General features: G+C 35.3%; 1 protein-coding gene across 6 annotated transcripts in view; it reads left to right on the top strand.

Moving 5' to 3' along the window:
• Window positions 1-16,451, top strand: part of DOP1A (DOP1 leucine zipper like protein A) — a 119,010-nt gene that overhangs the window by 51,343 nt on the left and 51,216 nt on the right. For all 6 annotated transcript variants that reach the window (XM_055433739.2, XM_055433742.2, XM_055433741.2 and 3 more), the window contains exons 6-11: window positions 3,622-3,720; window positions 9,228-9,327; window positions 10,078-10,187; window positions 11,095-11,203; window positions 12,563-12,683; window positions 15,093-15,212. In XM_055433739.2, coding sequence (XP_055289714.2) covers window positions 3,622-3,720; window positions 9,228-9,327; window positions 10,078-10,187; window positions 11,095-11,203; window positions 12,563-12,683; window positions 15,093-15,212 — 659 coding nt within the window. The remainder of the gene's footprint in view (window positions 1-3,621; window positions 3,721-9,227; window positions 9,328-10,077; window positions 10,188-11,094; window positions 11,204-12,562; window positions 12,684-15,092; window positions 15,213-16,451) is intronic.

Raw genomic sequence — 16,451 nt, forward strand, 5'->3', positions numbered from 1 at the left:
ATTAACTCATTTTATTGGTACAGTTGTATGAATTTGACAAATACATACAGACAAGCAACCAACCCTATAAAATCAAGATACAGAACATTTTCATCACCCCCAAAAGTTCTTCCGTGTCCCTTTGTAGTCTCTCCCATCCCCCTACACCCCCAGGCCCTTGCAAACGCTGCCCTATTTTCTGTTCCTCTAGATTGTGCTTTTCACAGAATGTTACATAAGTAGAATCACACAGTGTTAGCTGTTTTCTGGTGTCTTTCATTTTGTATAACACATTTGAGAGTCCTCCGTGTTTTGTATATGTCAATATGTATCGGTATCTCTTATATTGCTATCTAGTATTTTATGAATGTACCACAGTTTGTTTGTTCATTCAGTGATTAACAAACATTTGCATTGTTTCCAGTTTGGGGCAGTTAAGAATAAAACTAATAATATAAACATTTTCATACAGTTATTTGCACAGATGTATGTTCTTTTTTTTCCCCCACTTAGAACTATTTTTTTTAAAACTTTAAAAGTCAGGACACAACTGAGTGTCTGAGCACTTGATAGTTGATTTACAATATTGTGTTCGTTTCAAATGTACAGCAAAGTGATTCAGTTATACATATACATGTATCTATTCTTTTTCAAATTATTTTCCCACTTAGTTTATTACAGAATATTGAGTTTCCCTGTGCTATATAATAGGTCCTGGTTCGTTATCTGTTTTAAATATAATAGTGTGTATGTGTTAATCCCAACCTCCTAATTTATCCCTCCCCGCTGTGGTAACCATAAGATTGTTTTCTAAGTCTGTGAGTCTGTTTCTATTTTGTAAATACGTTCACTTGTGTCATGTTTTAAAAGATTCTGCATATAATTGATGTCATATGATATTGGTCTTTGACTTGCTTCGCTTAGTTGCTGCAGATGTCATCATTTCATTCTTTTTTTCTGCCTGAGTAGTGTTTCTTCATATATATGTACCACATCTTTAAACAGATATTTTTCTTGAGAAAATACCTAGGAATGGAATTCTTGGTTCATATGGTAAATATGTTTAACTTTTTAAAATAACATTGAGATATAATTCACATGCTGTGAAATTTATCCTTTTGTATTGTATAATTCAGTGGTTTTTAGTGTATTCACAAAGTTGTACAGCTATCACCACTAATTTGAGAACATTTTCATCACCCCAGAAAGAAACCCCATCTACACCCATTAATAACATCACATTTTCTCTTCACTCCTGTCTCTAGCAACCACTGATCTATTTTCTGTTTCTATAGATTTGCTTAGTTTGCACATTTCATATAGATGAGATTATATAATATGTAGTCTTTTATGAATGACTTCTTCCATTTGTCATAAAATTTTCAAGATTTGTGCTGAGGCATGTACTTCATTCATTTTAATATCTGAATAATATTCTATTGCATAGAGATAACACATTTGTGTTACTTCTCCTTTTTAACTATTAATAAAGAATTCTTTATGAATATTAATGTGCAAGTTTTTGTGTAGATGTAAGTTTTCATATCTTCTGGTTTTACACCTGTAGTGGGATTACTGGGTCATACGATAACTCTTTTTTAAGAAACTGGCAAACTGTTTTCCAATTTACATTCTAGAAGGCAATATATGAAGGTTCCCATTTCTCTCCATTCTTGTCAACACTTGTTATTGTCTCTCTTTTTTATTATACCCATCCTAATGCATGTGAAGTGTTATCTTATTGTGGTTTTGATTTGCATTTCCCTGGAGACTAACGGTGTTGAACATATCTGTGGTTGTTGGCCACTTTTAAATCTTTGGAGAAATGTCTCTTCAGACCCTTTGCCCATTGTTTTAATTGGGTCAGTTTTCTTTTTAGTGTTATGGGAGTTCTTTATGCATGTTGGATATTAAATTCTTATCATATATATGATTTCAAAATATTTTCTCCCATTCTGTGAATTGTCTTCTCACCTTGATAGTGTCCTTTAAAGCACAGAAATTTTAATTTTGATCATATCCAATTTACCCATTTTCTCTTTTGTCATTTGTTGCTGATAGATATATCTAAGAAATTGTGTCCAAGATCAAACAGATTTACTTCTATATTTTCTTCTAATATATATTTTAAGGTTATAAGAAACTACCAAACTGTCTTCCAAATGTATTATTGAATTTCCTTTTAATAACTTAATGGAAGTGTTAAATCATTTTTTAAATTTTCTTTCAAAAACAAGTGTCACAACTGGAAAATAATTTACAGTACTTCACAGAGGACTAACCTCCTTATCATTCAAAAAGCTACATAAATTAATACGTAAATGTTAACAGTCAAGTAGAACGATGGATTTGAACAGAAGCTTAACCTAAGGAAATAAAAATAATTCAAAGATATGAAAAAAATTCTCAACATTATTTATAATAAGAGAAGCAAGAGTTTAAACTATATTTCGCAAAAACAAAAAATATGCAGGTAAACACAGGAAAGCAAATTGTCACACATTGCTGGTGAGAATATAAATATGCAAAATCTTAAGAGAAAACATTACATTATTTAAATTGTAACAGCGTATATTCCAGGATATGGCAATTCTGCTTTGAAAGATTTGTCCTACAGGTGAGATGTGCTTGTACATTATATGTCTATTGCAACATAATTTATAAAAGTAAATTATATAAATAGTAAAATAGTATAAATGTCCATCATTAGGAGCCTAGTTAAATTAGGATTAATCTATGAAAGGAAATATTTCTCTAGCTATAAAAACTGAAACTCTTTGTAGTGTTAAGGAAAGCACTTCAGAATGTGCTGTTAAATGAAAAAGGCAGAGTTTGTGATATTATGTGCATGCATGTTTTTTATTTATTTATATTTACAGAAAATGCACAAAGAAAACTGGGTAATTGAAAACAGAGATGGAAGAGAACTTTTGGCTGTGTACTCTTTAGTTATTCTTTTTTTTTTTTACAATATTATATTGGTTGGTTTTGCCATACATTGACATGAATCCGCCCCAGGTGTACATGAGTTCCCCCTCCTGAACCCCCCTCCCACCTCCCTCCTCCCCTTATCCTCCCTCTGGGTCATCCCCACACACCAGCTCCGAGCATCCTGTAACATGCATCGACCCTGAACTGGCGATTCATTCCACATATGATAATATACATGTTTCAGTGCCATTCTCCCAAACCATCCCACCCTCACCCTCTCCCACAGAGTCCCAAAGACTGTTCTATACATCTGTGTCTCTTTTGCTGTCTCGTATACAGGGTTATCATTTGCATCTTTCTAAATTCCATATATATGCGTTAGTATATTGTATTGGTGTTTTTCTTTCTGGCTTATTTCACTCTGTATAATAGGCTCTAGTTTCATCCACCTCATTAGAACTGGTTCAAATGCATTCTTTTTAATGGCTGAGTAATACTCCATTGTGTATATGTACCAAAGCTTTCTTAATTTTGAAGTATTATAATATGTTTACCTATCCAAAGCAATGTCAGTATGTATAATTAGTGGTTAAAAAAAAAACTTGAAAACATACTTTTATTTTTTAGGGAAAATTGAAGCATTGTCACATTTTCATGGTAACTATTTCCCAAGGTAATACACAGTAAATACTAAAGGCTCTCTTATTTCAGGTAGAAGCAGTAAGTACTTCGGTGCAGGATTCAAGTGTACTCGTCCAGAGAAGCACACTGGACCTCATACTCTTCTGTTTTCCATTCCACATGAGTCAGGTAAAACATTAATGCCAGTTTCAATATAAGGCATTCTTTGGAAATTCATAGATTCCTGATCTGTTGTTATTTTTAAAATTATATTTAAGTTGGATTCTCTTGTTTTATCAACCAGCAAGTACATAGAAAATGTGTCTCCTTTTTAAGGAATGGGCTTTTGGAAATTTGGGGGGAAAAAGAGATTTATTGATTTTGGTAAAAATATGGAAAGTGAAATAGATTTAAAAAGTTCTAACCTATCAAAAGCAAGAGGTACTATATTCATTGCTAGCTGTGAGTGAGCTTGAGACCTTCTGCCCAGCTGTTATTTTTCGTCTTAATGCAATTTTTTCTTGGTTTGGTGATTGTGGGGATGTGTGTCAGACCATCATCAGAGTTGGCTATAATTTGAAAGCTAAATATCTAGTTGCTCTGACATTCTCTAGTATAGCTGAACCTTGAACAAGTGTTTAAACTTCACGAGTCCACTTATATACAAATTCTGTCCAGGAGTAAGTACTGTAGTATTACAGGATCCATGGTTGTTTGAATCCAGGGATGTGAAGCTGCAGATACGGAGGTCCAACTAAAATTATACTTGAATTTTTTCAGTTAGCTGTTAGTTCCCCTTAGCCTCCTTGTTGTTCATGGTCAACTGTACTTTCATGATAAATGAGAACAGCTCACTTAAATCATAAATGAAGCTGAAACTTAATTGAATCAGTATCCTCATGTTTAAGGAAGTCATCTAAATTCTTTTGCGTTCTAAACTCTGATGAACAAGTTTGAACACCAATGTGTAAGTATTCAGAATGGTGGTGCTACATGCCTAACAAATGTAATAAGAAATGAAGAAGTTATACCTTGGAAAAGTAAGTTTATTTCGCAAACATCATTAGCAGAAAAGACCATTATTTGGAGTTTTGTAAGAGCTGTGGTTAATAGATAACTAGTGCATTTTCATTATGATTGGCCATGCTCAAATTTTTCCTTATTACTTTATTCAGTTTGAAATTGAGTTGTTAATAATTGAAGAAGTTTACACTTTTTGCCTATACCGCTCCTAGTAGTAGGAACAGTATGTTATAGGGGTAAGACTACCCCTAGTTTCTATTTTAAGTCTTACCATCCTTAAGCCAGGGGCCTTTGTTCTGCCTCTGACTTTTCACTGAAATGCCTGCTGGGACATAGTACAGTCTCAACTTACACTGTAGAAGTGAGCAAGCCGCTCACAAGGTAAAAATGATTTTTTACTTTTTAAAATGCTCGTAAAATAAAACGAAGAATATGACAAAGAAACATGTGGCTCAACAGCCTAAAATGTTTATTATCTGGCCCTTTTGAAAAAACTCACTAACCTTTACCCTTAAGCATTCCCGTTGCTTTCTTCCCTTTCAAACGTTCGGCAGTCTTAGTCCTTCAGTATACTGATAGATGATTGAGCAAGACCTGAAGGATTAAATCATGGTAGAGTTCACTTGAGAAGAACGTGTAATCTCAGTGGACTAGTACTTCTCAACCTTTTTCCAACATGACCTTCATTCAGAACTTGTTTACTCTACCACTTCTGTATCCCTACCAGCTAAGAAGATTTTCTCCTGGCTTCCTTCTGTATAATTTGTATTATGAAAACAATAGCTATGTTGAATATGTTTCTTAAAAAGTACATACTCTACCCAGACCCAATTCTCTCTCCCTCATTACCATACCATATTATTAGGTTACCTGAGAAAAAGGATCAAAGGATTATGACAAAGTAATCCTTCTTCCCCACTTCCTTGTCTTGCCTATAATAAACTCATAACCAGTATCGATTGTATTTGTAGTTGAAGAAAGCCTTCATTCAGTTCAGTTCAGTTCAGTTCAGTTCAGTCGCTCAGTCGTGTCCGACTCTCCGCGACCCCATGAATCACAGCACGCCAGGCCTCCCTGTCCATCACCAACTCCCAGAGTTCACTCAAACTCATGTCCACAGAGTCGGTGATGCCATCCAGCCGTCTCATTCTCTGTCGTCCCCTTCTCCTCCCGCCCCCAACCTTTCCTAGCATCAGAGACTTTTCCAGTGAGTCAACTTGTCGCATGAGGTGGCCAAAGTATTGCAGTTTCAGCTTCAGCATCAGTCCTTCCAATGAACACCCAGGATTGATCTCCTTTAGAATGGACTGGTTGGATCTCCTTGCAGTCCAAGGGACTCTCAAGAATCTTCTCCAGCACCACAGTTCAAAAGCATCAATTCTTCGGCGATCAGCTTTCTTCACAGTCTAACTCTCACATATCCCAAAAAGAGTGCTGTTAGGGGTGTTAGCACTTGCCAAGTTTGTTAGACTCTTTTTTTTTTTTTTACGGAAAGTTCCCAGGTGGCTCTAGCAGTAAAGAACCTGCTTGCTAGTGCGGGAGATGCAAGAGAGGCGGATTCAATCCCTGGGTCAGGAAGATCCCCTGGAGGAGGGCAGGCTCCCCACTCCAGCATTCTTGCCTGGAGAATTCCATGGACAGAGAAGCCTGGTGGGCTAAGGTCCATAGGTTGTGAAGAGTCAGATGCAGCTGAAGTGACTTAGCATGACCGTAATCTCTAGAAGTTACACCTTTAATTGAGATTGTAGCAGAATTTTTTTCCATGTTAGAAATATGTGGTGATGTCAGTAGTAACCAAGAAGTGACTTCTTTCTTTCTTAAGGATATTTTTCCTCTCAAAATAAGGTTGGAAGACATTACTACTACTTTCTTTCTCAAGGATATTTTTTCCTTTCAAAATAAGATTGGACGACATTACTATTACTTTTCAGGATCTTGTGACAATATCTATAATGTATATATCTGAGGTTAAATAGATCAGAAGTTCTTTGGTTTCATGGCCCCGTTACACTCTTTAAAAATATTGAGAATCCTAAAAATTATTTTGCTTATATAGGTTAGATCTATCTATGTTTATCATATTATAAATTAAAACTGATAAATTTAAAATATTTAAATATTAAATAAGTATTAAAATTTAAATTCACTTTAAAATAACAATTATCACATTAGAACAAATATTAAAGTATCTTCAAACACATTAAAATATTAGTACATTAGCACTGTTTATGTTTTGTAAATCTCTTTAGTGTCTGGTCTAACAGAAAGCAGAATGCTGGTATTTACTTTGACATTCACTCTGTTGTTTGTTTTTTTTTTTTTTTATTAAAGTATCTGAATTAAGTTTGATCTTATACAGATACTAGTTGGAAAAGGAAGGAGTACTTCAATAGTCCTTTTTGTTAGAATAGTATATTCTTCCTTGGTGCTTTCCAAAACTTGACAACTAGTTGTAATATGAAGTGAAAAACCATATCACTGAACTATTCATAGTCTGTTTGATTAAAATCCACTGGTCTTACACTTGAATGGATCTTGTACCATATATGCTTTTGTAACATCACAATTGGCTGCTTGGAAAGTGTTGTGATTTGAACTTTTTGTGTCTCCCAAGTGCTCACACTTGGGCTTCTCTGGTAGCTCAGTTGGTAAAGAATCTGCCTGCAGTCCAGGAGACCCGGGTTCGATCCCTAGATCAGGAAGATCCCCTGGCAAAGGAAATGGCAACCCACTCCAGTATTCATGCTTGGAAAATCCTATGGACAGAGGAGCCTGGCGGGCTGCAGTCCATGGGGTCACAAGAGTTGGACACGACTTAGTGACTAAACCACCAAGTGCTAACACAACAATAAATGATCGCATTTACTAGCATGACCACTGATCTCATCAGTAAGTTTGTTAGGTATCAGAAGCTTTTAAGTCAGTTACTTCAATATAATTTCAAGCCAAATACAGATTTTCCAAAATATAATTTTCTCTTGGAAGTTCAGATTTTATTATTTGTAACAATGAGTATTGTTTTCCTTGAAGTGATAGGCTCACTTTGTTTATTTTTGAGAAAGTTTCTGCCAAGTGTCCAAGCCTGAATAGTCATAGATCATGTCAGTCATTCTTTCAGGTGAAAGTAGAATGACAGAAGCTGGTAGTTCACCTCACAATTCACATAGTCACAGAAGTGTTTTTCCCTGAGACATCCATCATGCTTCAGTTTACAGCAGGAGTGCTTTATGTGTACTCCTGCCATTGCACAGAATATTGCAGAATACAACATATACTTGAGTCAAATATTTAATGCAATAAATGTTTGCTGTTTAATTAGCAGCATTCTTAAGTGAAACTGACTTTTCTTCTCTTTTTATTTTTACTGAAAATACATGACAGTAAAAAATACAATGACTGAAAGTACAGTGGCTGCCCCTGCTGGCACTGTTTCTGTTTGTGCTAATATGCGAGCAGTTTTTCCCACTATTGCATGAACAGAGCAAGTGTTAACACATAAAAAAGGCAAATACCGTCCTGATGTTGTGTTATAAATATTTTCTTTACCTTGTGGGCCTCCGGAAAGGGTCTTAGAGATCTCCAGGAGTCTGGGGACCGCCGTTTGAGAATTGCTCGGATTAATAGAAGACATCTGTGTTCAGATGGATAACGGCATTCTGGCAGCTCTTGATCTGTGTTCTTTAACATGTCAGTTATTTCTCTAAAATTCCTTTAAAATAAGCAAGCTGGGTTAATCCCTTTCTGCTAATGTCTGTCGGAAAGCATGGTGTAGTAGAAAGTTGTCCAGTCTGATTATGAGAGCTGCATTCTCAAGCAGCTGGGGCACTAATCAGGCATTTAAGTGCTTTGGCCCTGTGAGGGGCTCTGGTCCTTTATCCTAAAGTGGTTGTGAGACTAGTAGATTTGTACCTTACCTTGTAATGCTCACATTCCAAAATTCTAAAGCGACTATCTAGTGATATTCTTAAAATTGACAGCAATTTAATTAACTTCTTTCTTTTTCTCTTTTAACTTTAACCCTTTTAGCTAAAACCAGATCTCCTTCAGTAAATCATATTTTAAATATCCAATTAAGGCTATTAGGAAAGAGGCAAAAAAAAAAAAAATTGAACTATTTCTCTTTAAAAGACCTGGAGTAAGATGAAAAAAGATTTGTTAAAGCTGGGTGACGGGTTCAAAAAGGGCTCATTATATTGTTTTCTGTATTTCTCTATGTTTGAAATACTACAGATCAAAAATTTTAAAAAGAACAAGAAATGAATTGATGAAGACAGTGAACTTCTAAAGAGCATATAGTCAGTGTTGATACCACTGAAGACATAGTCTTCTCTTGGGTCTATCCCTTCCTGCTCCATTTTCTTGGTTTTCTGTCTGATTTTGCTACTGTTGGATAGGATAAAGAACTTTAAAATGGAGGTTAAAATAATTCAGTTATAGTTTTAGCTATGCAACTAAATAGCTGTTACGCACCTTTTCTTATTGTTTCCTAATCTGTAAAATGTAAGTAATAATTCCTCTGTTTGGAAGATCACATGAGATAATGTTGTATGAAAGTACCTCATAAGCCCTAAAGTTCTGATCGTATTGTGAGGTATTATTTTTTTTTAAAGAGGAAAAACTTGTGATATGTTTATGTATGTGATTAAGTACAACCACATTCACAACTGTTGCAGGCCACTCGACCAGATATGATCCGGATCTTGTCAGCAGCGTTGCACGTAGTCCTGAGGAGGGATATGTCCCTGAACCGAAGACTTTATGCCTGGCTTCTCGGTAGGTGTTTGATGTGTGTGGTCTTATCAGGAAAAAGGATGAAGGGAAATTTTCCATACATAAGTATTATCAAGTTTATGTATGTCCTAAATGAAGAGACTAAAATTCACTTAAATAGGCAACAGTAAACAAACAAAAAAAAAAACAGTATTAGTGTATGATATGAAGAAATCTCAAAAGCTTCTTAGTTGAAAAAGCTATTTTAATCTATGGATCATGTTCCCTTTGCCAAGATTTTTTTTTTCTCCTTATAAATTGAAGCTGTTATACTATTAAGTATGTAGACAAAGAGGAATAAATTCATAATCAGAATTATGACATAATATCCAAAATTTGAATCAGGACTTATACTGCTGTCCCACACATGGTACCTTCTCCCACTCAGGCAGTAAGTTACTGTGGACACTTTGTTCTTCCGTACTCTTTGTGAGCGTTTGGCCTGTCTTTATGACTCTACTGCCCAGAGTGAGAAGACACAATGCAACTTATTTTGAATTTTCTGAATCTTCAGTTATTTCACTGTTCAAAAAAAACAAGATAATTCTGAAAGTATACTATGATACTCACTTATGTATTGAATTGGTTTCCCTTTATTAAACTATCTAAAATGATCTCTCTTGCTGACATTGATTGGGCTACTAATTGGTAAGTGTGAAGTGCTGTTTCTGATATATTTGTTGTTTTGGCATTTAGTAAACAACAGTTTTAAGAATTCAGTTTTAATTTATTTTACACTTTGTTTCCATGGAGGTTTTGATAACAACGGTGCTATCATAGGACCCAGAAGCACAAGACACAGTAATCCTGAAGAACATGCCACTTACTATTTTACTACCTTTTCAAAAGACTTGTTGGTTCAGGTAATGGAGCTTGCTTTTTTGTTACTCTGTGACGACTGTAGTTACTCAATAAGTAATCTGTATGTCAAAGTCCTGCCTTCAGTGAATTTCAGTTGAAGGGGTGGAGATAAGACTCACAGACCTCCTAGGAATGACTGTAACAAGCCAGTGACTGCAGTAACGTGAATAAGTTGTGGTAAGCTAGACTCACTTTTGTGTAAGTCCTGAGGTCTTTTCTCATTTACTTTGTTTTTCTGACTTCATCATAACATAATTGCAGCCTCTCACCTGTCTGCCCCTGTAAAAGTTGGAACTCTTCCAAAAATAAGTGAGCGCCTGTGTTACTTACTCTGAAATTCCAGGGAAATTTGGGTCGAAACAGGAATCTCAACGTGGTACAACTACTATTATGCTGGAAATGTTACAATGATCCATAGGTTTATTTCATATTATTTTTTACTTCAGTTATGTTTATTCACGATATCTCCAAATAAACTGAGGAAATACATGGTATCTGAAACATTTTGAAATGAGTGAGGTTATGAGACTACAGTTTTGAGTTATTGAGGGAAAATAATGGTGTGATAGCGACACTACCATGATAACAGGCAGAATTTAGGGCATGTTGGCCATCAAGAGAAATGATTTTATCTTTTAGGGAATCAAATTTATACATGTATTTTTTAAAATTTTTCCACCGTTTTTCTAGAGACAATGTAAGCACTTTCTTTCAAGACAAAGGAATATAATTATTTTCCCCCAGCCAAGGAAAAACGCCAGCTTTGGCAAAAGAGCTTCAGAAAAACAATAGGAGATGTAAATCTCTGTTTACATATGGTTGTATGTAAAAAAAAAAAAATTATTTTTAAAGAAAAAAGCCTTTTAATTTGTTTACTTAAATGACTAATATACTTTTTCTTTTTTGAAGGCAATGGTGGGAATCTTACAAGTGAATGTATTTGGAGAAGAGAGCACTTTAATGCAGGATTTAAAACCTTTTCGTATTTTAATCAGTTTACTGGACAAACCTGAGCTAGGTAATATATGCTATCCTAAGGCATAAGGTCACATGTGGTTGTTTTGTATTGCTGCATAATAAAAATAAGACAAAGTAATACTTAGAAAAATTTTTGTATTTTGATATGACCTATAAATATAGGTTCTCAATAATTCCTTGCTTAAAATTCACTCTGGAACAGAGGTCCCCAGCCTCCAGAATCTAATGCCTGATAGTCTGAGGTGAAGCTGATGTAATCATAATAGAAATAAAGTACACAGTAAACTTAATGCACTCGAGCCATCCCAGAACCATCCCTCCTCCCCCCTCAACCATCTGTGGAAAAATTGTCTTCCATAAAACTAGTCCCTGATGCCAAAAAGATTGGGGGCCACTGCTCTAGAACATTAAGATACAGATATACATTCAGCTGATGGGTTATCATGTCTACCCTCTACTACGTAGATAGCAGGGCCACTTTTAAAGATGCTGTCTAAGCTCCTCAATCCTGGCTAAGTTACTGAAATCAAAACATTGATGATCTGTCATGATTGTCTTATAGTTCCCAGAATTCAAGGACTTTAGCAAAAATATTTTAATCATATCCCTCAACTTTCTTCCCCACATCCTGCTTTGTGTGTTTTCCCTTCCTTCATTGTGTATTTCTTATATGTTTGGTCTATTGGGAAGACAGTTATTGCAGCTGGTACAGAAATTAAGAAAAACCTGGGCAAAATAAAATGAAATAATAATAAGATATAATTTTATTAAATTATATATAGGTATTTTAGAAAATATGCATAAGTTCTCCTATCAACTCTTAAAAGTGAAAAAATTTAAGTATAAAGATAACTTGAGTTGTACCAATGGCTTTGAGAGTTTATCTTAACTATTATGTGATAATAGATGAAGTTCAGAAAATTTTTTAAGATTGGTATCTCTTACAGCAATAAATGTTAGCCTTGTGAATTTTTGTATTATTTTAATTAATAATAGTAATATAAGTTACATTAATTGAATACCCATTATGTTCTGGAAACTATGCTACCTATCTTACAAATTTTTCCTAACCCTTAATCCTGATCCTATAAGTTTATTCTTATTATCCTCATTCTACATGAAGAAATTAAAATTCAAAGGAGTTTAAATTGTCCAAGCTGAAAGAGCTTTTAACTGGCAAAACCAATATTCCTGATTCTATAATTTCTAAATAAACATTTGTTCAGTTATTTACTATTTTGTGTTAGCTTCTCAGGATGTGAAGTTTAGTTTCACTTCTGGAAAAAAAACATTATTTTTTCAAAGTACTTGTTTTAAAGCATACTTTAATTGTGCCAGTTTATAGATAATCCTGATTTGTAATGTTAATTATTATCTTTAATATGTATATTAATTTTAGGACCTGTAATCCTAGAAGATGTCCTAATTGAAGTGTTTAGAACATTATATTCTCAGTGCAAAGCAGAATTGGATCTTCAGATGGAACCACCCTTCAGCAAAGATCATGCTCAGTTAAGCAGGTAGATTATCAAAAAATTAAGCATGACACAAAGGTCCTCATTTACTAATACTTAAAAGGAGACATTGCTATATGAAATTTGTGTTATGAACGAGTGAATTTAAGGTCTTACTATATTTTAGAAATATGAACTTTCATAATTAACTGCACTGACCTTTAAACAGATATGACTGCTGTGTAGCCACCACCTTCTGGGTTGGCTCTCAAGCTCACCAGTTTAGAAAACTAAATTTTAGCCATTAATGTGAAGATATAGATTCCTGGGAATTCATTCACACCTATCAAACTCACAAGAGATTAGCTGCCACATATCAGTTAATAACAAAAGCTGTACCTTGCTTGGTAACCAGGACTAGTAGTTTGCATGGAGGAGTGCCTCTTGGTGCCTGGACATACTCAGGAGACCAAAGAATAGATCAGAAAAAGACTTCAACAGTCATTTCAGATGAATCAAAGGGCAATAGGTGTTCTTTCCCGACTTTTTTCAACTGATTAATTATTTCCTCTTTCAGATTATTTATATATATGTGTGTGTGAGCGTTAAGTCACTTGAGTCGTGTCCGACTCTTTGCAACTCTGTGGACTCTAGCCCACCAAGTTTCTCTGTCCATGGGATTCTCCAGGCAACAGTACTGGAGTGGGTTGCCATGCCCTCCTCCAGGGGATCTTGCTGACCCAGGGATTGAACCCTCATCTCATACATAAGCCTCCTGCTTTGGCCATCAGGTTCTTTACCAGTAGCGCCACCTGGGCGTGTGTCTGTGTATGTACATATATATATTTAATGGCTGGGACAAGTCAGATAATGTTAACATATCCTATTCTCTAAGTCAACGGTAGATACATGCTGACAGTCTTATTTTTTCATTTCTTTTCTACTTTAAGGAGCATACTTTTTTTTCCAGTCTGACCTATCATTATGACAAAGGATTCAAGAGAGCAATTTCTTTTACATACTTTGCATTTGATTTGATTTATTTGGCCACAGTGTGTGGCTTGTGGGATCTTAGTTCCCTTACCAGGAATTGGACCCAGGTCCTCAGCTCTGAAAGTGTAGAGTCCTAACCACTGCACTTCCAGGAAACTCCCACTTTGCATTTTAGTAGTGTCACCTTGGTGAGACTTTGGAGATAACCTGGGCTTTCCTAAAACATACTTTTATATATTAAAGCTTTTCAAGACAGTTTTTGCTTTCTAGTAAGTAAAATCCTCTCCAGTTTTTGTTTGAGAAGTAATTATTGAGTAACCTCGTACTCTGTGTGCGTGTGTATCAGTCATTCAGTTGAATCCCAATTCTTTGTAACCCCACGGACTGTAGCCCACCAGGCTCCTCTGTCCATGGAATTCTCCAGACAAGAATACTGGAGTGAGTAGCCATTCCTTTCTCCAGGGGATCTTCCTGACCCAGGGATTGAACCCAGGTCTCCTACATTGCAGGCAGATTCTTTACTGTCTGAGCCACCAGGGAAGCCCACCTTGTACTCTGTTTCATTTTGTACACTGCCTCGTAATTCATTTTGTCCTATAAAGTATTTAGGGCTTCCCAGGTGGCTCACCTGCCAGTACAGGCAACAGTAGGAGACGTGGATTTGATCTCTGGGTTGGGAAGATCCCCTGGAGTACGAAATTGTAACCTATTCCAGTATTCTTGCCTGGAAAATTCCGTGGACAGAGGAGCCTGGTGGGCTACAGTCTATGGAGTGGAAAATAGTCAGACACAACTGCACTCCTGAGCACATAGAATATTTAATTAGCTTTGTGCTATAACATGCTTGTTGTATCGACAGTACCTCACTATATATAAAAACAATTGTTTTAATTGTTAAGGGTGAAAGGACAAGGTAGGTAGGTGAGTATTTAATAGGCTACAGAGTTCCTACTTGAAATAGCAAAGTTATTTTTTCCTGGTGGAATTTCAGTAAGAATGACTATTCACAGTATTCTTTTTGTTACTGAAACTCACAAAATAAACTTAACGTTTCTCAAACAAATCCTGAATAGTGCAGGAAAGCAGACAAATTCTTTCAGAATCAAGGCTGTCAAAATCAAATCACAGTTCAGTTTACATGTGCTAAGGAAAGCAAAGGAATTGAATGCCAAATTCACAATCAGGCTCTCAGAATAGTTCAGAAAGAACTTCCTGTTCTGCTGGAAGCACAGCTTTTTCTCTTATGCAAAGCTGATTTCTGAGTTTAATCATACACTTAAGTTATGACAACTCAAATTTGGAAAAATAACCACATAAAGTGATAAAGTGGCAGTAGATGAAAATTACTTGTTGCAGTGTTGTCATTTTCAAGTTTTCTAGGAACATGTACTCCCCTAATAACTTTGCAGTCACATTTAAATTTGAAAATGTAAATGTTAACATTTATCAGTTTTTGTTTTTTGGTGTTTTTTTTTTTTTTAGTAAATTAAGGGAAAACAAGAAAACTGCAGAACTGATTAAAACTGCCAACCTTCTCTTTAATTCCTTTGAGCCTTATTATATGTGGGATTATGTTGCACGTTGGTTTGAAGAATGTTGTAGGTATGTTAAATTATTTTATTCATTTTAATCTAATAGTATCCTTAGCCAGTCTTTGTTTTTGAGTTCTTGAGTATAATGAAAAGAATATTCTTTTATACAGTCTAGTACTACTGCTAACAATTATTATTTAATGGCCATAATCTATCTCTGCTGTGTCATTCTAGAATGTATTCTAGAATACAGAATCATTGATCATATGATCTTAGCTTTGAAAAGGAGTTTAGAGATGAGTTACTGAGTCAATAGCATAGATGAAAGATTTTCTCTTTCCAATCTATAGTAATCTAGGTTTTCATTGTTATAGAGGAAATGGCAAATTTGTGGCTGGTCTGCACACTCTCCCAAAATGCTTCTCATTTTGAATAACAAAAAATTCCTTGGTTGCTTTTGTGTTTTTAAAAACATGGAAGCAGCCTATATAGTTATACACCCCTTAGGACTTACAGCTTAAAAAATGCTCTGAAAACCCAGTAATACTAGTGACTCTGAGTAGAATTTTTATGTGGATTCTAGACCAAATCCTCTCAGAACGAGATTAATTAAACTTTAAGACTCAATGGCATATAGTCAACAAGTAATAGTTTATGATCTTGAATTTAGAAGTCTTTTAAAACTATAAAGCATTAATCCATTTAATAATTTAGAAAGTTGTATGCTTACTCATTGAACTGCTACTGCTAGACATATAGAGAGTACCTGTCTTCAAAGAGCTCATAGCAAGAGCCAGTAAGACATGCACATGCTTATTCCTAGTATTAAAGGCTTACAGGTACCTAAAGAGAGAGATTATGATGTGGTAGGAATGTAGAAAGGCAATGCCAAAGAATTCTCAAACTACCGCACACTTGCACTCATCTCACATGCTAGCAAAGCGATCATCAAAATTCTCTAAGCCAGGCTTCAACAGTCCATGAACCATGAACTTCCAGATGTTCAAGCTGGAGTTAGAAAAGGCAGAGAAACCAGAGATCAAATTGCCAACATCCATTGGATCATCAAAAAAGCAAGAGAGTTCCAGAAAAACATCTGCTCTATTGACTATGCCAAAGCCTTTGACTGTGTGGATCACAACAAACTGTGGAAAATTCTTAAAGAGTTGGGAATACCAGACCACCTGACCTGCCTCCTGAGAAATCTGTATGCAGATCAAGAAGCAACAGTTAGAACTGGACATGGAACAACAGACTAGTTCCAAATCAGGAAAAGAGTACGTCAAGACTGTATATTGTCACCCTGCTT

Source organism: Moschus berezovskii, chromosome 10 (assembly GCF_049115385.1).
Source record: "Moschus berezovskii isolate FMDL1 chromosome 10, NW_MosBer_1.0, whole genome shotgun sequence".
Classification (NCBI taxonomy): Eukaryota; Metazoa; Chordata; class Mammalia; order Artiodactyla; family Moschidae; genus Moschus; species Moschus berezovskii.